Raw genomic sequence first — 22,845 nt, 5'->3', positions numbered from 1 at the left:
ATCTTAGCTTCAGCCTTCTTTAGAGCTACTGGTGAAGATTCAAGTTTCTCTCCCCTCACTGAGTAAAAGACATATATTGTTGCTAAATATATGGATATTATTTATAAAAAAAGCTGTTCCTAGTTTTAGATATTTAATGTCATCTCTGTATTCACCAGGAACATGCAGCTTACTGAGAACAGCTTAGAGTATTGTAACTTTTCATGTTTGGGCAATTTAATTTTAATTTTTAAAAATGTTAATTATTTTATTGGATGTAACCCACAATTTGTGATCAGAATTACTCCTTGGCTGGACAAGTTACATCTCTTTAGTAATAAGGATGTGGAACCTTAAAGAAAAATGAGAGCATTTACTATAGAACTGCTGTGATAAATGGAGTCCTGTGATTGATGCTATTCATTTGTCATCAGCACAGAAAAGGTTAATAAGCACTCGCTGATCAAGTTATGTTGGCCTTTTTCACCAGTAATTGCATTGTTCCATGTCTTTATCAAGAAATCCCTTGCTAGCGAGTTTTGGGAGGGACAAGTGTCAAGGAACAGAAGCCACAATGAAGTACCTGTGATTGAGCAAGGATTACATTGCTCAGTTCATTCTGTAAAAACTTGTCAGTTTGCTGCCCAAATAAATGCCTAGAGTGCGTAAAACATGGAGCAGAGCGACCCTTAGAAGAAAAATCAATTTCAATTCATATTTCATATGTCTATAATTGCTTGTGAAAGCATGGCAGCAGTTTGTTTATAGGGTAGCTCTCCCTTATTGTGCTTTATTTCTTAGGATTTTTTCTTTTTCTCAATGGTCATGTCCTTCATGTATTCTGCTTTACACCAATCTATAGCAATAGACAAGCTTTTCTATGTCCATGTTACCATTCTTATTACTGCTGCACTGTGCTCTTTGAGACAGTGCACTGAACTATAGACATAAACATAGCATGGTACTAAAATACAGTAGTTTTGCTCTGAAAAAGACTCCTGGAGCTTTTTTCTCTCTTTTTTCTTGTAGACAAGGTTCTATCATCTGTGAAGTTATCAATTTGCTAGTGTTTTAACCATCAAACTGAATCCATTTTTCTAGCTTTGGTTTTTAAACAATTTCTCAGGCAGGCAAAGAATCCTTACAGTCTGCTAATTTAAAGGCAGAATTTTGAAAATGCTCTCCTTTATTCTTTTCTATTTTTAAAAGATGTTGCTGTAGGATTCCTATCCCCACTGTGGACTAGAGATGTCATAGGGATAGAGAAAATGCCGCTCACTTTATGGATTACTGTTAGGTCAACAAAACTTTGGCAGCATTGATTAACTTGACAGTGAGTACAGCAGTACATTTATCACTTATGGCTGTGCTGTAGAAAATCTAATAAGAGGCAAACAATTCCCTTTAGAGCAGTAACAGGTTCACTGTGGCTAACGGTGCATGCACTGGAAATTTCTGCTTTTAAATTATACCCTTGCTGCTAGTTGGGTCATTGACTCAAAGCTACTGCACTTCCACAACCATGTTCTATATTATTAATTTGATCAAAATCGTTTGGTTTATATAAATGTGGTTCAACTATAGTTTGTATCTTGTTTATTTTTTTTAGTTTATATTTTTTTAAAAAGTGACAGAGGAAATGATTTGATCCAAGCCTGATGAAGTGAAAATCAGAACTGGCTCTTGTAATTCCTAGTGTTTGAGTTCTTGAAAGATTGTAACAAAGAAAATTCTTAATTGCTGGCCACAGAACATTTAATTCACAGAACTAGCACGGATTTCAAGAAATAAAGTTTTTCATTTAATTAGTTGCATCAATTGTTCTATTGTAAGTACGTATATAAAGATACATTGTTATATGTTCAAATATGGGTTTTTATTGAATTACCAGAGACTCATTCTAAATAACAAAATATTCTGTACAAGTTTTTTTTTACAGTAAGCTGGATGGGCACATCTCACTTTTGTGGGAGTTAGAACTGAACAAGTGAGGGATTTATTTTTACTTGTCTCTTTGAATGTATAATATGTACTGCTTTATGTAATGAAAGTAGTGTTTGAATTTAATAGTACAAGTTTATTTCTGATTATGGCTCTGTCTTCTGTGTAGTACTGTTCAGCTCTTTTATTAGATCTTCTCTGAAAAGTTTGTGAAGGCTGAATTAAGACAGTCAATATTAATATAAAAGAAAATACTGTAGATCCTCTAGTCTAGAAATGTCACTAAGATTTTTAGACTTGTTTTCCTTTTACTTGGTAGTCCTCTTAAATAATTATACTACATAAATTTTTCTTATACACAAATGTAACAAAGGTTTATTACTGTCCAGAGAAAAAACATTAATACAGTACTTCTGCCCAGCACTCAACTACTGTATACCAAGCAGAAAAGTGTAATGGAGAAAATCTAGTGTCATTTCTGATCAGAACCTACAGTGTATGGTTAATTTTTGCTGCCTCTTTCTTTGGTAGCACATTTTTTTTAAATAACCATCTACCCGTCTAATGTTAAATTTCATTTTTTGTTCAAGCATTAGGATATATAGCCCACTTGAATAGAGCGCTTTTGTAAGTAACAAAACTTCTGTCACTTTGAGTGCTCTGTAGTATTTTAGGAAGCAGTTTAAATTGGAGGGTTTTGTTCTGCAATATGTGTAAAATGATGTAGTTTTCTTTGTTGGGAGAGAAGTATTCTACTGGAATCAATTGTCAGGAGGCTTAATATAATAAGGCAGTTTGTGGTCTGACTAAAAGAAACACAGTGCAAAAGAAATTCCCACAGCAGTTTGTTTTTAACAGAAAAACTGACTTCACCTGAAACATGAATACATTGAAAACCAAGACTTAATAAGGCAGAGCAGGTTTAGAACAAAACTGAATAGGTTGCTGTCCAAAGCATGTCTTTTAATGGCTGTGAACTAACCAAATATTCATGTTAATGGTACTATAGCTCTATCAACAGTATTACAGCTGGTTCTTTGTTTTAGTAACCGTACCAGACAGGCTGACACATGTACCCTTTGGGTATTCGAAAAATTTACAATTAAAACGTTGTGTCCAAAAATTGGCTAAAAGTTGTGTTTCTTACTTTCACAAAGTATTGTATTTAGAGACAACAACACACGTTTCCTCAGATTTCATGGGCTCATACAATAGGAGTAGCCCCACTGCTTGCTTTACTGAACAGAGACCTGATATTGATTAACTATCACACTGGCATCAGAACTACTCTTAGGGTTCAATTTTTTTGTTGTTTTGCATATTTTATTGATCAAAAGTGGTAAATGAGCATCCAGCGTGCAAGAAGACGATGAATTGTTTACTTGCATAAAATAACCTTTCAATAAGGGAAGATGCATTGCTCACACTTTTGGTGCTGTTCTGCTGCCCGAAGCAGATGGCATTCAGCTGCTATTGATTTGCTCCTATAGTTACGGAGCAGCATGTAACTAGGCATGCTCACTTCGTGAAGGAGTGTGTGGGGGGAGGGAAGGCTTTCTAAAAGGAGTTGGTAGTAAAAGAAGAAGGACATTTTTCTACTTGTCCAAAAAAAGGAAAAATCTTACTGCGTAACTTCCTGGCTGTATATAAATGATTTATTTATATAAATGATTTATATGTATGAGCAGAAAAAGAGGTGGTTCTCCGAGTGCTTGCTTATATCCATTCCACTGTAGGTGTGTGCATGCCTTTGTGCTCGGTTACCAGAACTTTTTTCCCTTTAGCACTACCCGTAGGGCTGATTTCGGTGGCCCCTGGAGCCCTGCACACATACCGCAGTATATGAGACGATGCCAGCCCTACTCCCCCTCAGTTCCTTCTTTCCACCTGTGATGGTTGCTGGAACTGCTTTGGCTTGCATCACAAGTGCTCAATCCCTTTTGTTCTCCCTTAATCGTTTGTTGTTTGTCTTAGTTAAGTAGATGAGACCTTAAGTGTTATTAATAGTGGTAATTAGTCACTTAGGATAGTCCCGGCATGCCCTGGTCACCGGGTTTCAAATCGTGTGCCTCCTGTGGGAAGGCCTTTCCACTGAGCGACCTCATTATAGTTGCCTAAAGTGCCTGGGGGAAGCTCATCGTAAAGACAAATGCAAAATATGTAAGGCTTTCAGATCTCCGACCCAAGAAGACAGAGAGATCCGCTTGAAAACCTTACTAATGGGGGCCGCGCTCAGATCGGCCTCTGAACCAACCCGTTCTGCTTCAGTATCGAGCGTGGCATCAGTGCAGAGCCCGCCGTCAGCACCGGCCCCGCCTCGTCACTGGACGTCTTCCTCTCTGTCGAGGAAGAAGCAGCGCACAGAGCAGGGACGCTCCCTTGCCCCGTCCAAGGAAGCAGGGTCGAGCACCCTGCAGACAGAAGGTCGAGCACGGGGCCGCACCGAAGCCAGACAGTGGAGACTCATTCGCCACCGCCAGAGCCTATGTCTCCAACCGGAGAGCCACTTCTGACTCCTGGGAGTGGGGAGGCATCTCTGCAGCTGCCAGCGCCGTCGACACCGGATGCGTTTCAGGTGGCATGGACCTTGTTTGCCTTCCCCATGTTGCCCATGTCCCAGCCTCCACCCAGAGAGAAGGGGCCGGTGTTGCAGGGGAAGCCCATGTTGGGAACCCCTGATTGGTTCCAGCGATCACCGGAGCAGGAATGAAAATCTCCAACAACCCGGTCGCCCCGGATCGAGGGGTTGACGTGGCGCCGCTTCCCCAGAAGTCGCTCCAGGTCACGGTCACTGGAGCACCCCACATTGGCGGGGCATGGAGCGAGGTTGCCCTCCCAGCACCGGTCACAATCCCCAGCACCGGGCGAAGTTTGTTCCAGGAGGCAGTGCCTGTCTGGGTTGCCTGCAGAAGGCCGCTACCCAGAGGGAAGTCGGCACCTCTCCCACCGGTGTGGCGCAGAACGCAGTCGCTGGAGGCTGAGTGGGAAGCAGCACCGTAAGTCATCGGTGCCCAGATGCTGCTCTGGGCACTCCAGGTTGCAGTCGGAGTATGGTTCTTGGGCACAGGACACGAACCGGCACCGGGTCTCGTCATCGTCATGATCGATGCCGCCGAAAGGCCGTTCTCCAGAGCGCTGGAGCACCCACTGATCGGGTCATCGCTCCTCCACCACTCGGCACTGTACAGCGGGAGCCTCCAAGGCAGCCCCTCAGTGGTCGTCTGACAGTGAGTCGGTGTCCTCTTGAGAGGACAGCCACCAGGCGAGTCATCACCACCTGCAAAAGATGCCGGAGCACCCTTTGGCTCAGGCAGCCCCGGGATGGCTTAAATGGCAGTGGTCATCCCAATGGCCGTATTGGGGACCCTGGGGGTTTCTGGTTGGGCCAGATCTGCAGCCATTCAGGTCGTCTGGGGTGCAGTCCGCACCACAGGTGCTGGAGAAGGGCCATCGTTCGGCCTCCGACAACGATTCAGACCCACAGGAAGGGACCTCTGTTAGGGTCCCTCGTCAGCGGGAAGGGATGCCACCACCCACCGTACCCCTCCAGTCCTCCTCCTCTTCCCCAGACGAGGCGGTCACCCAGGGACACTCAGCGCCCTTGGATGATTTCAGGGCTCATCAAGACCTTCTCAAGAGGGGTTGGAGGCGGAGGAGCTGAAGGAGGCGTCAGACAGTCTCTTTAAGGTCCTGGCAGCTGCTGCCCCGGCCCGGGTTGCCCTCCCCATGCATGAGAGGGTATTGAAGATAGTGAAGGCCCTCTGGCAGATCCTTTCATCAGTGGCCCCAGCCTCTAAGGGGGCTGAGAAAAAATATTACGTCCCAGCCAAAGGATTCAAATACCTTTTCACCCACCCCTCTCCTGGTACCCTGGTGGTAGATGTGGCCAACCAACGGGACAGGCAGGGACAGCCCAGTTCCACGCCAAAAAAAAAAAAATAACAAGAAATTGGACCTGTTCAGGGGAGAGGTTTATTTGAGGGCAAGCCTGCAGTTTCAAATTGCCAATCAGCTGACTCTCCTGGGCAGGTACAACTTCAATCTCTGGGACTCACTAAAGCACTTTGCAGACGCTTTGCCCCAGGACCAGGCGCTGGACTTTAGTACCATCCTGGAGGAGGGTATCACGGTGGCAGAGCAGCATTGCAGGCGTCTTCAGATGCAGCAGACTCAGCGGGCAGAGCTATGGCCTCTGCCATCTGCATGCGCAGATGCTTGTGGCTGCAATCCTCGGGGCTGTCCCAGGACCTCCCCTTCGACGGATCAGCCTTGTTTTCAGACAGACAGACATATGCGAAGTTGCATGGTCTGAAAGACTCGAGTCCCACACTCTGCTCCTTGGGTCTTTGTAAGCCCCAGACCTCTAGACGCCAGTTCCGTCCTCACGGCCAGCAACAGCAGAGGTACCAGCCACAGTGGTTCATGCCCTACAGACAGAGGGACAGAAATAGGGGGTCTAGGAGACATCAACCAATGCCAGGGTCTTCTTTAGATCCCCAGCAAAGGGTGTCTAGGTGATCCGGTAATCAAAGGAGGTCATTTTGAAGGACGCTTACTTCCACATTTCTATCTTCCCCAGCCACAGGCATTTCCTCTGCTCCGTGGTATCTGCCTCCCACTACCAGTTTGCAGCATTGCCCTTTGGCCTTTACTCAGCCCTGAGGGTGTTTACAAAATGTATGGCAGTGGTGGCGCACCTGAGGCGCAAAGGGGTCCAAATTTTCCGCTACCTGGACAACTGGCTGACCAGGGGCAGGTCCAGAGCAGTGTAGATCTGACATGCACCACCTGCTGCCAGCAGGACCTGCTAATAAATGAGCAGAAGTCCACATTAACTCCAGTACAGTGGATAGAGTTCATTGGGGTGGTCCTGGACTCATCCCAAGCCAGAGCTTACCTACCCCAGCCACGTTTCGAGGCGATGTCTGCTGTCATTGCTTGCCTGCACCTCTGTTCGACAACAACAGGCAGGCATTATCTGCAGTTGTTAGGCGACATGGCGGCCTGCACTTATGTGGTGAGGCTGGCTCACCTAAGACTCGGACCACTTCAGTCATGGCTGGCCTTGGTTTATGCCCCAAGCAGACATTCCCTCGACCAGGTGGTCAGAGTTCCGCCCTAGATCCTGGCCACACTAGACTGGTGGTGGAGCCCCCAGGCAGTGTTGAGGGGTGTGCCATTCGAAGAGCTAGTCCCCTCAGTCACACTGGTATCGGATGCCTTGGATTTAGGGTGTGGGGGGCCATATCAGCGCCAATCTCGGCACACAAGGGAGGAGAGGTGCATGTACATCAATGTGAGAGAGTTACAGTCTATTCGACTAGAATGTGGAGTGTTCTTCCACTTTATTGCAGGCAAGGTGCTGCAGGTACTGACAGACAATACAGCGGCCATGTATTACATCAACAGACAGGGGAGAAGCCGTTCCTCGGGCCTCTGCAAGGAGGCCATTTGTCTGTGAAACCTGGCGGCGAGGCACAATTTTCACATCATAGCCTCTCACCTCCCAGGAGTGAGGAACGACAAGGTGGACTGCCTCAGTAGGTCGTTCTTACCCCCCCCCCCATGACTGGTTGTGTGGTCTCTATGATTTTCCAATGGTGGGGCTCTCCCCAAGTGGACCTATTTGCATAAGCATGGAATAAGAAGTGTCTGCAGTTCTGCTCCCTCCGTGGTCTGGAGGCCATGTTGCTCTCCGACGCCTTCCTTCTGCAGTGGTTGGGAAGCTTCATGTACACGTTTCCATCTATTCCTCTCCTTCACAAAGTCCTGCTTAAAATCAAGAGGGACAAGGCGGACATTATCTTAATTGCACCATCCTGGCCGCACCAGCACTGGTTCAGCATGCTGCTGGACCTATTGATCGCCCCCTCCCTGGAGTTTCCGAGATGCCACGATCTTCTGTCCCAGGATCACAGTCACTTGCTACACCCGGACCTGAACTCCCTACACCTCACGGCATGGAGGCTCTGTGGCTGAGCGCAGACGAGCAAGTCTGTTTGGCGCAAGTCGAGCAAATCCTGCTGGGTAGCAGGAAACCTCCACGCAGGTCATGTATTGGGCTAAATGGAAGCAATTTAACTGTTGGGCAGAGTCCCAGGGGATTTTGCCTGGGTTGTCGCCAATGCAGGCGATCCTGGAGTACTTGCTGCAACTAAAACTCCAGGGGCTAGCCGTGGCCTCCCTGAAGATCCACCTAGCAGCTATATCAGCGTTCCACCAGCCTCTGGAGTTTTCTCCTACCCCATTACAATTAGGTTCCTGAAAGGGGTGAAGAGGCTCTATCTGCAGGTCCATGACCTGGTACCTTCCTGGGATCTCAACCTGGTCCTCTCGCGGCTCATGGGTCCCCCTTCGAGCCCATGGCTACATGCCCTTTACTGCTGCTGTCATGGAAGGTGTCCTTCCTGGTGGCCATTTCCTCAGCAAGGAGGGTCTCCGAGATTAGGGTGCTGAGCTCGGAGCCTCCTGATATTGTGTTCTATAAAGACAAAGTTCAGTTGCGGCCACACCCGGCCTTCCTGGCTAAGATGGTTTCCCAATTTCATTATAACCAAGACATTTTTATCTCTGTGTTTTTCCCCAAACCGCACAGTTCGGAGGAGGAGAGAAGGTGGCACACACTAGATGTTAGACGGCATTAGCATTCTACATCGAGCGCACGAGACTGTTCCGGAGATCTACACAACTCTTCGTCATGGTAGCTGATGGGATGAAAGGCTTACCTGTTTCTGCCCAGCGCATCTCTTCGTGGATAACTTCCTGCATCAAGTTCTGGTATGCGCAGATGAAGGTGCCACTTCCTGGGATAATTACAGCCCACTCAACCAGAGCTCAAGCTTCGTCCACAGCCTTCCTAGCGAGAGCACCTCTGCAAGATATCTGCAGGGCTGCCACATGGTTGTCTGTACACACCTTCACATCCCACTATGCCATCATCCAGCAGGCGCAGGATGATGTGGGCTTCGGCAGAGCGGTGCTGCAGGTAGCTCATCTGTAACTCCGTCCCACCTCCAAGGTATTGCTTGTGAGTCACCTACAATGGAATGGACATGAGCAAGCACTCGAAGAAGAAAAGATGGTTACTTACCTTGCAACTGTTGTTCTTCGAGATATGTTGCTCACGTCCATTCCATGACCATTCCGCTTTGGTGACTCTAGATAATTTGTCAATTAAGTTTGACAGCATTCAATGCAGCATAGGTAACCAAAAAACAAATAGTAAAATTAAGGATGCTAATAAACATTCCATCACATGAACATAAGAGTTGCTACGCTGAAGCAAAACATCTTCGTCACCTAAGTCCAGCACCTTGCCTCTGGCAGTGTAGTATACTTGATGCTTTAGAGGAAAGAGGAACGAAAACTGTTCTGTCCCTCGCCAGTTTATTCACATGGAAAGAACATACCCTCCCAAGCTCCAAAAGTGATTTATCTTATATTTAGAAGCATGAGAGTTAACAGCCCTCTGCTTCTTGATCTAATTGGTAAAGATGCATATTATTTTTTATAACATGTCACATTTACAGGGAATTACACCTGTATCGCACCTCTACCCTCCGTGGTCCATTCTAGGAATGCCCAGATAGGGCTCAGGGCTGCAGCCATCACCTGTCTCTGGACAGGGACCCTGATCACACTTCCTTCTGACCAGGGCTATTAAGGCTTTACACCTGCCATCCACTGTGTCATTCGCAGCAAGCCATGCTGCCTAAAGGCCAGTCCCCATGAGTTGCTCTCTCTCCAAGTGAGCACTCTATAAACAGTGTATTGCTTGCAGTTACAAGGTACCACACAGCTCTTTCTAAGCAAGCACATTTATTCTTGAGGCAAAAGCATTACAGAAAAAAATACCCAAAAAAACCCCTCACTCCAAACAACAATAAACAGATTTAAACACATAGTAAACATACCACAAGTTACCCAAGTTAATGTTACCTATTAAACATACCCAAGTTACCTTATGGGCCCTAGTAGACCAGAGTCTTTCCAATCGATCCACAAGGGTTACAGCCTCCTTGGAGAGAAAGTCCTATGTATTTGCCATATCAGAAAGAAGGCCCTGTGTCAGTTCAAGTTCATCCTTTCATACCAAAAACCTTTTCTTTGTCTCTTAGTCTTTGGAAAACCCACCTTGGACCAGTATATGCAAACCACTCCAGGTAATGGAAGGTCTCTAGAGTTGTTTAGTCTCAGAGATTCACTTTAATCACCTCCCATTTTTTTTAGTTTCTGTGGAAGCTGGAGTGACCCTCCCTCATGGAATAGAACACAATCATACATAAACCATTCATAGATTTAATACATTATGGTCTCCATAGATAGTGCATGCAATTATAGTACCTGTCACAACATGATTGTCTCTCTAAATTTTTTAATCTTGTTAAACTTTTCATTTGTCTCTTAGTTCTTGCTTCAGCGACATCCACTGTTTGACTATACACTGTTATGTGTTTAGTCTTCATTTTAAATTGGTTGCCATTTTGTTTTGAGTATCTTGCTCTTGTATTAGTGGTTCTAGAGAATAAAAGCACTTGAGCAGTTATTACTGCTAAATTGTTAGTAATTTGCTTCTCTCTCGTGTCCCCTTATATTTTCCACCTTTTCAATGTAAGTAATCATCAGTGTTTAAAAGCATGCTTTTTGTACTATCCCCACAGCAGGTATGGACAAATAACTTTTCATAGCACATTTTTATTTTAGTCTTTATCAAGAGTTTTAAACTATTGCTGTTACACCATATGTATAAACTTCCAAGTTAACTTCTTTTTAAAACAATAAAACTTGTTTCATATGCTTTGACCCATCTTTTAATTTATTTCTGGTCGCTGTATGTATAATACTACCTGGGTTTGTTTCAGAAGGTCCATCCCAGACCAGTTAGATGTTACTAACCTTTAGTATCAGCAGTTTATTCCACAACACTTATGGGAGGGTAAAGAATTGCAACCATCATAGAAAATAGAGAATATTTGAATCTTGGCCATTAAAATGTAGTGATTAGCAGTTTTTTAAAATTATATATTTTGCAGAGATTAAACCTTTTTTGAGTCATTCAGAAAGCAAATGCTTTTGAATCAATGATTAGTGCTGTCAGTGTAGCATTGCTGCATTGTTGTCACTTTAATTGGGTATCACTTTCTAACAGGACAAGGGAAATGTTTTAAACATAAGAACTAATATAAACAGTAGCTAATTTAAAGTGATCTAGTATAGCTGCACAAATCTAAATTATGAAATGGAATTTCATTGTTACAGTTCTTTTCTACTGTAAAACTGTTTGTATTCACCATAAAAAACATTTTCACTCTATTCTTGTTATATCTCTGAGTCATAAATATTTGTGTAAAGAGAAAATGACTTCTGTTTCCCCCCAACTTTGTAGCTCCTACAGTCCTCCAGAGTTTAAAAAAGCTCCATAGGCTTTCCTAGTGGCCCTTTCTCCTGTGAAAATAGTTTACATAATGTGCTGTCTGAATTCTGGAACTCAAAATAAAAGTAATGGGAATATAGCTGGCTATTCAGTCTGTTAAACTGTGATAAATTCCACTTTACAGAAAAAAGGAATTATTTACTGCCTTTGTTGCTTAGCACAGACAGACAAATTTCTAAAGTAGCCTTTTCTGAATGCAACATGTATGTTAGTATACTTTTTGAAAGATGCTGAAAATTTGAAGTAAACTCCAGAATTTTTAAAACTAGATATACTTATTTTCTTTCAGTGGATTCCCTAACACATTACAAATTATAATGAACAGTGTAGACTCTGGATTCAACCAGATATTTTGTGTTGTGTGAAGCCATATCCCTGTTAATATACAAATATTCATATACACCTAAATGTTTTTTGTTAATTGTGTGATCCCTCCTTTATCTCTGCACAAATGACACAGTGAGTGAAGTTGTGGATATTCAGGCTTGCAGTATCTCCTTGGAAAAGAGTGCATTAACCCCCAGTGCAGTGAAGTGAATTCCGTACTCTTTCCATATTCTCTTGCTCTGGGCACCTGCTGCTTAATGTAATTAGTTTTAAAGGAAATGTCACATCATTTCCCAGCAGTTTACTCTGACCCGAAACCTCTAGTAAGGAAATATCAGTTGGACAAAACTAGAAAACTTATTGTGGAGTTCAATTGCATCTTTGCTGCAGTGCTTAGTGGTTAGCATAGGGAATGATGTAAATGGAGTGATTTAAGTATTTCTGGGACTTGTCATGTTTGTATGCATATGCATGTAGTTGTCAGTGTTGGGGAAAGTAATCTCATTTTCCTCGAAGTTGTTGTTTATAATTTTTCACCTGCCACCTGACCCTTATCAAGGCCCACAATCACAAAACTGACATGGTGGCGTTAAGGCTGTGGAACATCTTTCTGGCAAAGTAAAAACCCATCAGAGAGAACTGCAATTTCAGGGCCATTTTTAAACTATACTACAGTTGAATTCATATATTTTTAACACATTATTTTACTAACAATATCCAACATGCTACAACTTAATGAAATACCCAGGGTTGTATTTCATCTAAATACAGCTGCACTGGTGGAAGGGCCTCTGTGGGATTGGGGCAAGCAGTTGCTCCCTGTTCCTGAGTGCAGGAATGTGGTTCTCCTGAATTTGACTCCTCTCCATGCAAATAATGACAAGCAGGACCCTGCCTCATTCAGTGAACACACAGAGTCAGAACTCAGTTGCACAGGCATTATCCAGCCATGCTGTAGGAAAGACAGGAGGCAATGGATGTGGTTAAATCAGGCCACAACTTTATTTACTTAAAATATCTAGCAATAAATTGTGCAGTGCAGGTCATCCTTTCCACATAGTCCCCAACCTGGTCCCAGCCATTCAACTGTTGAAACCTCATGTCCTGCCCTTGTATGAGGGTTAAATGGGCTATAAAAGGAGGGGGGTTAAATGGGCAATAAAGAGGAGGAGGCTCCCTGCTGTACCAGACATAGGAGCCCTGAACCCGACTTCCCCAGCATTCTTGAGTAATGCTTTCCTCTAAATCTTTTTCTAATCTATTTTATCCAAGTATCACTTCCTTCTTCTTTGAGTATGGGCCTCAATGGCCATGTTGGGATCCCTGGGCAGCCTATTGTTGGCAGTTCTCTAGGACCCCAACCCTATCCCATTGGGATGATAGGGAGACCCATTTGAGAAGCAGAAGTACAGAGCAGACAAAGAAGGTATGCCTTAGACCACCATCTTGTCCTCTTCCCTGGAAGTCCTGATGCCTCTCTGACCCCCATCTATAGACAGATGATTTTCGCAAGTTCCAGGATCTTGAAGTGGGTGGTGGACTCTCTGCAGATATGCCTCGAGGTGGTCAGAGAAATCCAATAAAAGCTACTGGACATTCTGCACTTCTGTGACTCCATCTAGTGTTGCCATCCTCATTAATGAGGCTCTACTGGAATTCACTAGAACCATCTGGCAAACCCCAACTACAATGACAGCTGCTGATAAAAAAAATTACATCCTCTTCAAGGACTTTGAATCCTCTTCTCCCACCCACATCCTATTTCTCTGGTTATTGATGTGGACAAACAACACCATTATTTGTCCTAGAGAGGTGGTGGAATTGTTTCTGGACATTATCGAGCCTCATCAAAACAATTCAAGACTGCCCCCAGACCTCAGTCAGAAACTGCTTTCAACTTCTGAGTCACATGGCCACTTGCACTTTTGTGACAGAGCATGCAAAGTTACACTTCCGCTGTTTCCAGGGGTGGCTTGGAACGGTATACTTGGCAAACAGCCACGGTCTAGACAAACAGGTGTCAGTTCCCCAGCAGGTGAAGCATTCCCTAGACTAGTGGAAGATTCATCGCAATGTAGGGGCAGGGTCCCCTTCTTCCAACCAGCACTGACTGACTTTAACCATAGATGATCTCTGTTGGGCTTTGGGCGCACCTCAGCTCTGTGACAGCACAGGGCATAGTCACCTCAAGAGACCACCCTCCATATCAACCTTCTGGAGTTCAGAGTGATCAGAAATGCCTCTCTTCATTTCCTTCTTTTCATCTGACACAGATCTATCAGTCATGAGAGACAATGTGGCCTGCATGTTTTATATCAATTGGCAAGGAGAAGTGAGATCCCCTTCCCTCTGCGCCGAACTAATAAAGTTCTGGAATTAGTGCATAAAGCATCACATCCAGATCTCAGCAATGTATCTGCCTGGCATACAGAATGTCACTGCCAACACACTCAGCAGGTGCTTCCCCCAAGTATTCGAGTGGGAGTTGGATTCTCAGATTCTACTTGGAATCTTTCAGACTTGGGGGTTTCCAGAAGTAGACCTTTTCACCAAAACCACAAATTAAAATCCAGTTATTTTGATCAAAGGAGTGGGGGGTTTAGGTCATAATTCACTGGGAGAATCCTGCCTTGGATGGACAGACTGTTTTATGCCTTCCCTTTGACAACTCTCATCCTCAAGGTGATAAATAAAATCAAGAAAAATAAGGCCAGAGTCATTCTGATAGCGCCAACGTGGACAAAGCAAACATGATTCACTTACCTGTTTCATCTTGCTCTCCATGCTCAGATAGATCTTCCAACTCCTCTTTCAGGATGCCAGATGCCTGATGCATTCTAAGTGGGGCCTTCTTCACCTCAAGGTGTGGTACTTGGATGGTTCCTGGGTCTAGAGTAATCATGTAAAACAACACATGCTATTAAATAGCAGAAAAGTTTTGACCAGAACTACTTACCTCCAGAAGTGGAAAAGATTTGGCCACTGGTGCGAACCCACAATACTGCTCCTGATTCTGCCCTGCTACGACTTGTTCTGGGGTACCTGCTACAGTCTAAGAAATCGGGACAGTCCCTCAATTCCATTAAAGTTCACTTGGTGACTCTAACAGCCTTTCATTGTTTATTGTTTATTGTTTATTGTTCATTGAAGGCTTCTCTCTGTTTAGTCACCCCACAACCGCAAAATTATGAAAGGCTTGGTGAATCTCTTCCCGCAGATAAAGGTTCCTCCTCCTGCTTGGGACTTGAATTTGGTTCTCAAAAGCCTCACAAAGCCCCATTTGAACCAATGGCCTCCTGCACCCTACTGAATTTATCAAGGAAAACAACAGCTTCCGAGTAGTGACTATCTCAGCCCACAGAATCAGAGATATTGGGGCTTTCATAGCAGACCCCATTTCACAACATTTCACAAGGATAAGGTGTCCTTATGGCCAAATCCCAGGTTCCTCCCTAAAGTGACTTCCAAATTTCATCTGAATCAGACCATATATCTGCCAATTTTCTTCCCAAAACTGAACATTTCCACCTGGGAGACTGTTCTCCACACTCTAGATGGCAGGAGGGCATTATCCTTCTGTCTGGAAAGAACTAAACCATTTCGTAAAATCCAATAGGCTATTACTTTAGATTGCAGAAAGATCTGAGGATTCTGCCATTTCTACCCAGAGACTCTCTAAATGGATTTCTGAGTGTATTGTAGCTTGCTACCAGGCTGTAGACTTTCCATCCCCGTCAGTGTTGTGGCACACTCGACTAGATCACAGTCTATGACTATGGCACTCCTTAAAAATGTTCCCATTCCAGAAATCTGCAGTTGCTGAATGATTTTCAATTCATACTTTCTCTAGACACTATGCCTTGGTTGATGCCTCCAGGTCTGATGCTGCAGTTGGCAATGCAGGTCTCTCTTCTATGCTGTACTCTGTTCCAAATCCCCCTCCTCCTACCAGGGATACAGCTCGGGAGTCACCAAGAGTGGAGCACCCACAGGGACGCTACTTGGAGAAGAAGAAGAAGAAGTTACTCACCCTGTGCAGTAACTGTGGTTCTTCCAGATGTGTATGCCTGTGGGTGCTCCACAACCCACCCTCCTTCCATTCTGCTTCAGAGTTTCTTCTGATGCTCAGCAGTGTAGAAGGAACTGAGGGGGCAGTTCACCCATGCAAGCTGATATAGCATCAATGCACGGCATGAGGATACCAACCGTGCATGCGCGGGCCAAACAGACACTGCTAAAGCTCTGATCAAGGGCACATGGGCTGCACCCGCACCAAGAGTGGAGCACCCATAGGGGGACACATCTTGAAGTCCCACAGTAACTGCACAGAGTGAGTAACCTCTTTATACAGGGTACCCGCACTGGACATCTGCCGCAAGTGTTATTTACTTAACTGCAAGGTTATAAACTAAGCCCCCTGCCTGAACCTACTGGGTCTCAAATACCTGCCTCAGCCAATCTGGCAGTGTTGGAAAAGTCCTTCCCAGTCCCCAAGTTAAAAGGGCAACTAGCATGGTGCCCACAGCGGACCATGAAAGAACCTGGTCCTTTTTCAGATTTCATGGTGGGAGGATTGGTGCTGCCAGCCTGATCCAGGTGAACGAGGGCTTCCACCCACCTTCCGGTCAGCTGGAAGGACCGTGCCCTCTCTCCCTTGCCCCCACTGCTTCCTGCTGTGTCCAGGTAAACTTTCTCCTTCCTTCCTCTCTGCTCCCAGTTGCACAGGGAGCCCTTAAAGGGGCAACTGCCCCTTTTCTCATGACCAGCTGGACAAGGACCCGCATGCAGTTGCAGCAATCACATTTCCTAACTTTTGAATATTTGACTTTACAACCTTAATAATGTTCTTTTAATGTAATTTATTTGTATGTAATGTGTACTTAGCTCTTTTAATCTTTCTTCATAAGACATTTTCTCTTACCCCTTAAGTATGTTTGTTGCTTTTCTTTAAATGCCCTCCAACAAACATCTTTTTGGTATTAAGGTGATCAGAACGGTAAACACATTCTGCCTATGGCCTCACTAGTGCCTTGGGGAGAGGGACTATTACTACGTTGTTCCATAATGGGAAGGTTCTGTGCATTCAGCCAAACCTGCAGTGATTTTATTCTTTTGCCTCCATGCAGTATTACAAATTTATACCTACTCTGCGTTTATCTATTGTTTTTCTCACCCTTCTTTTTTTTAAAGCCTGGTAATACATTTATTTTTCTACCATCTAAAACCTCACCCATGACTTTTCAAACATAATTATCTGCTTCCTTTAACACCTTGGGATGCATATCTTCTGGATGCACGGATGTGTATATATATTGTTTTCTCAAGTATTCTAGTACCTGCTTGTTATCAACAGCTGTATTGACAAGATCTTAATTACTTCTTAATTGTCCATTGTTTTGTTCTTGAAGACTGACTTTTAAAAACCATGTTAGTAGCTCAGCTGTTTTAAAATAAGTAGGATTTTGTCTTCATCATTAATGGACTATCTTCTCTATGTACTACTTTTTCCCATGATATATTTATAAAAGCCATTATTATCACTAACCATTTTGAATAGCATTAACTTATTCTGCTCTTTTGCTATTGAAGAGAGTAAATTCTTCATTATGGTATCATGCTGGGTAAGAAGCAAGCATTCTGCTGTGATTAGCAGAAGTGTATCTGCTATTGCTTTTTTAGGAAAATAAAAGATCATATTTAGAAACTAGGTTCCTTCATGTAGTCTACTTGTTTTTTTAGTTTAATATGGTTCTTTGCTAACCTTTTTATCATTTCATGGGACTGTGTAAGCAGCTGCTGAAAAGCAGGTAAATAGAAGAATATAGACTCTAAAGCGCTCTAAAAGCTTCTGGGTTCAGTCCCAGTGGAGACTGACACTCCAGCCTACTTACTGTAGCTAGGATGTATTGATTTTTTTCTCCCCCATTTTTAGCTGCACCACTGAATTAGGTATTGTGAAGCATCCTTCCTTGTGAATAGAGGAAAAACTGTCATGAACTTTTTCACCTTAACAATAGGGCATTTCAGATTAAACCAGACTGTGAAAAGAAAAAGCTTTAAGGACTCCTAGAAACCCTGCAACTTAGCTCACCACACTGACTCCTTACTAAAGGGCGTTCCATAGATCTTGAGAAACTAGGATAGATGATTGGAAGAAATGAATTTTTAAAACTATTTTGTTAAAAAATAATCAATCAGTGAAAACAATGCATTCCTGTAGCACAATCTCAGAAGGTTAGCAAACTGGTCTTGTCCAACTTTTCGGCAAGATGTTCAGTTACTGTTATAATTGGCTGATGAGTAGGTTTAGACCTAACTAGAATGCCAGTGTTCGATTTCACAGTGTCCTCTGTGAAGATATGTCACCATTTATGCTGGCTTTAGTGACAATTTTCTAAAAAGGAAACTCATGGGAAATCATTATGCTGTTTATATGTCTCCCTTGTTGGAAAGCATTATCCTGTGATATTTTAGCACTGTTTTCCACTGCATGATGGCATCTAGCTAAGGTTAAGGCAGAACAAGTCCCTCTGCAGTTTTGTGACTATGTTTTACTTACTGAAGGGGAAAAGATAACTGACAATTAAGTATCTGGGATGTCACTGAAAGAACATGTGCAAGTAATCAATGATATCCTGAGGGAACATGATTTTATGAAGCTGATAAAGTAGAAAAATCTGGATTTTAGTGTTACATAATAATAATTGCACCCTTTCAATAAAAAAGAAATTTCTAATGGTGTAAACACTCGTATTTCCAGCATTATATTTTCCAGGAACATGCAGTAGCTTATTAAAATGTGGCAGGAATTGGTAAACTGCTTTTTTAAATATGTGAAGAAAACATTGTTCTCAGTATAGGTGGAATTGACCAATTTGAAACATTATTTCTGGAGTCACTTCCTAAATTATTTGCTTTAGCTTGGGATAAGTGTTTTAATTCTCTTCTCATTTTGGAGAGAGAACCTATATGCTGCTCTTGTTCCTTAATTCAGCTTGTTAAAATAGCACAGGGACCCATTTTCGGAACTGGACTAGTTATGGTCTTGCTAGGTAGAGTTCAAGTACATTGAAAAATCCAAACATTCATTTATAACCCTACTGTGACCTTTTCCTGTTTCATAGATATGTCTTGTAGTTTGTAAAATAAGTCTGTCTTCGCTCACAGTGCTTCTATTTAAAATGCACTATCACATACTGGTATGAAGAAAAGTTTTATTTGTATGTGTTTTATCACTAATTTTAAATATGGTCAAAGAGAAGCACCACTTCTGCTTATCCATTATTTCAAGATTGGGGAGAATATGGTTTGCAAAATATACATTTTTTAATTTTCTAAATGAGAAAGTCTAAAATTTAGGGTTGTATTGGTTGTTACAGGCAAATGGAACTAGCTTTTTATTTTTTTTACTTGAAAGACTAAAAGAAATACAGCAAAATTTAGAATTGTTACATGTCTTGGCCAGTTGTCATCTGTGCTGTCTTTCTCTGTCGTCAGTTTCCCCTGCAGCCCTTCCATGACATGGCACACAACCTAAGGGCCAAGTTCCATGGAGGTCAATGGAGTTGGGCCAGCAGAGAATTTGACCCCAAATTAGGATAATTTCAGAATGCCATGATTTATTCCCTAATGTTTCTGGAAGTATATAAAATATAGCTATGACATTTTGGCATGCATTATCGGGGAAATGTAGTGTAGTTCACTGAAACCATACCAAACTCCTTTTATTCCATTGCTTTATGACAGTCTGACAAAATGCCCCATCAAACCAAGCTGGGTTATGTCTTTCTGTGTATGGCATTTTTGCAATTCTGCAAAACAAAGAGCTTGAACATTAGCTAAACTAATGGGAGTAAAATTTTGAAATGTCTAAGGAAATAATGTCCATCTGAGACCTTGCAGCAAAACAAATCTAATTAAATCAGGGGGGCTGTATAACTAGTTATCAAGGTTTGGGTTGATTTGGGTTGGGGTTGATTGATAACTGAGTGAGCAGAAGCAGGAACAAGAAGTTTGCATCAAACATGATAGCATCACGAGGACAACTTCTCTTGTTCATGTCCTACCTCTCCCCCACCACCATCTCTACTTTCTTTTAAGTTTACCAGCAGCAGACTTCAGCAAGTAACTTAAATTGCTCTAACGTGGTGTATGGAAAAGCTCAAGAAGCGGAACTAAGGGATTGTGCATAAATTATAAATGCCCTAAAGCAGCTCTTGCACACACAGTTTTTGGTGCAAAATTGATTAATATTAGTAAATTGTTTTTGTTTGAGCAATCTTGCACATTGTTATGCAATTCACACCTTCTTTGAATATGCATCCCCCTCCACCTGTCCTCCCATGCCATGCATAACTTGAATGCAGAGCAAGATGAATTTTGCAGCAGCATAGTGCTGATCTCACAGAATGTAAATGAAAGAGGCATTTAATGCTGCATCCTCATTTAAAGGTGAACTGAAAGGCTTTGTACCAGCCAAGACTTCAGAACTTTGTTTCTCCTGTAAGAGGTGGTGTCACAGTAAAACAGTTTGGGAGCTACAGTGTCTGATCTGTGGCCTTTTTTGTTTTGTTTGTTTGATTTTTTGTGTGTTATAATGACATCATCAGCTCTTGCTGGAGAAATACAGAACACTGAACACAGTTCTGGAAGATAAATTTAAAAAAAAAGAACTGATATGCAAATATCTTCTTTTAAAATTTATTTCCATTTTTAAATTCACTCAGATTTTACAGTAACGTTTATGAATCTTAACTAGGTTTCTTTGTTACACAAATAGTTGAGTTGCTATTGCCCCACACATACTGCACCATTGTAACCAAATTGAAGAAATAATTTGTGTTGTATAAGATTAGATTACATACAATAGGAATATTGTCTCATTAACTTGTATAGTGTGATGCTCCCTCTCATTAGGAACCATTGCGTCTTGTTTTCTCACCCTGTCACAGTGATTCTTTTCTAATCAAGGGCCTAATCCTGCAAACACAGTATGCAACTTTCCTTGTGTGAGTGGTTTCCTTTGATCAAACTCTACTAATGTAAATAAAGTTACTCATAGGCATTGTTTGCTGGATCAGGCCTCTGAGACGGAAAGCTCTTTAGCAGATTGACTGCCTTTTGTCTGTTAAGTGCCACACATACTTTTGTATAATAGTAATAATATAAAATATAAGTATAATATAATAATATGGCTTTTGTATAGGTGTAATAACAAGTTGAGCAGTATGAGTGACAAGTGAATAGGGCCTTAATTCTCCAGAGAAACAGTGACATGCCTTTGTGAACTATTTTATTTGTCTTATATGAGGAATGGAGACCAGCTACTAACTGCATCCTACCATTATTATAAAACTGTAGAAGTCTATTATGTCTTTAAAATCAGCCTGTCTCTCGTGGTGAATGGGTATGTAAAAAATCCCGTTTACCTGTTGTGTCCTTTTCTATTAAATCTACTTCTAATTAACTTTCTCATAAAACTGCCAGTCATCTGTTTAGTGAAAAATATTTGGGAAGAGGAATGCATTCCAGCCCATGCATTATTAATATAGAACATCATGGCAGGTCTAGATAGTAGTTCTTTCGCAAGGCCTTTGTCATTAGTGATCACACTATAGATGTGACCAGTGCATTGTAAGCTGATCTGTCAAGACAAACAAACAACTCACCTTGTTAACATTCCCTAAATCTTGCATTAATAAAACCGAGTAAGCCCATGAACACACAGGAGAGTTCCTTTTTCCTACTGCCATGATGGATGGGATTCTTTCAAGTGCTAGAAATGAAGTAGCTGAGGTCATTAAGCATGTGCTGCTGTTGATTTTGATTTTTAAAGGGGACAACAAAATTAAAATGTTATTCCAAAATGAATATACCAAAAATCAAATTTAAGATTCAAACTTATAGTAAGCATTTTATTGAGTAGATGTGTGTCACTGATACTGGCATAGGAAAGGGCAGTGCTGCTTCACCATAATCTGAGGTAATCTCAGAATTTAGTAACATGGATTGTGGTATTGGAAGATGTTTACAGAACTTTAATAAACTTGTATAATAAAAAAGAATTGGAGTAATTGTGGTTTGCGTATTAGAAGTTATTGTTAGAGGAAAAATAAAAATGAGAAAAGAATTGAACAATATTGTGTATTTTCTATATTACAGACTATCATTTTAGAAAATGAAGATCTCCCCAAAATATTTCTAGACTTCTTGAATGTTCGGCATGTCCCTTCTCTGCCAAAGGCAGAAAGTTATGGGTAAGAATTCATTAACTAAAGCAACTCATAATGCACCAAAAAACAAGGCAGACCTGATTCTTCTCTCGCTCTGTATCAGTTTTATGACGATTTAACACCATTGACTTAAAATGGATTTGCGGTTAATTTACACCACAATAACTAGAAGGAGAATCAGGTTTATTGTACATGTAATTGTGTAGCTATAAAAAGATGGTAAAATAAAATGCATCCTGTAAAAAAAAACAAATGGGTGACATTTATTGTATATATGTGGAAAGAAAAGGAGAAACAGAAAATCTCATTTTTTCTATCTTGCTCTCATCTAAGCCTAACAGATCTTTGAAATACCTACCAAAAAGGATTTAAAAGAAATCAGCAAGATTTCCAGTCTATGGTAAAAGAGAGAGAGAGATTGTGTGTGTGTGTGTGTGTGTGTGTGTGTGTGTGTGTGTGTTACATCAATAATTTATTGAAGGATTAGAATCTACTTCTACTTTTCTACTTATGTGGGGCAAATTGTAATCTGAGACCCTCACTGCATGCAATCTCACCTCATCTCCATGTGGAAATGGGGATCAGCCATTTCCATGGTGGAATCTACACTAGTGTTCACACCTCCCTTCCAGGTAAGGGTTCATGGTCAGTTTGGATGGAGGGAGCAGGAGAATGCACATTGTCCTCCCTTAAGTATACCAGAAATTATCAGAATAATATAGTCAAACATTCTGTCCTTTCCCCTTTTAGGTGAAATTCTCTGCTGTGCCTCTAAGAGGTGCAACACAGAACTCACAGCCCTGGGGAAGCAGGGTGGATAAAGAGGTTTTAAACCATGTTTGTGCTATTCCTATCCTGAGCCTATCAGGGAGCAGAGCAGTCTCCAGAGTAATTTAGACAGCCCTGAGGGCATGTCTGATTTACAGCAGCCTC

The 22,845-nt window shown here is 42.3% G+C and overlaps 1 protein-coding gene across 1 annotated transcript in view; it reads left to right on the top strand.

Moving 5' to 3' along the window:
• SNX24 (sorting nexin 24) overlaps positions 1-22,845 on the top strand; it is a 124,655-nt gene that overhangs the window by 88,183 nt on the left and 13,627 nt on the right. The window contains exon 4 of the mRNA XM_067568915.1: positions 21,842-21,936. Coding sequence (XP_067425016.1) covers positions 21,842-21,936 — 95 coding nt within the window. The remainder of the gene's footprint in view (positions 1-21,841; positions 21,937-22,845) is intronic.

Source organism: Emydura macquarii, unplaced genomic scaffold, assembly GCF_026122565.2.
Source record: "Emydura macquarii macquarii isolate MOO-44397 ecotype Brisbane River unplaced genomic scaffold, CSIRO-AGI_Emac_v2 contig_2897, whole genome shotgun sequence".
Classification (NCBI taxonomy): domain Eukaryota; kingdom Metazoa; phylum Chordata; order Testudines; family Chelidae; genus Emydura; species Emydura macquarii.
Note: the sequence above shows the minus strand (reverse complement) of the source record. Positions and strands in the feature narration are given on the sequence as shown.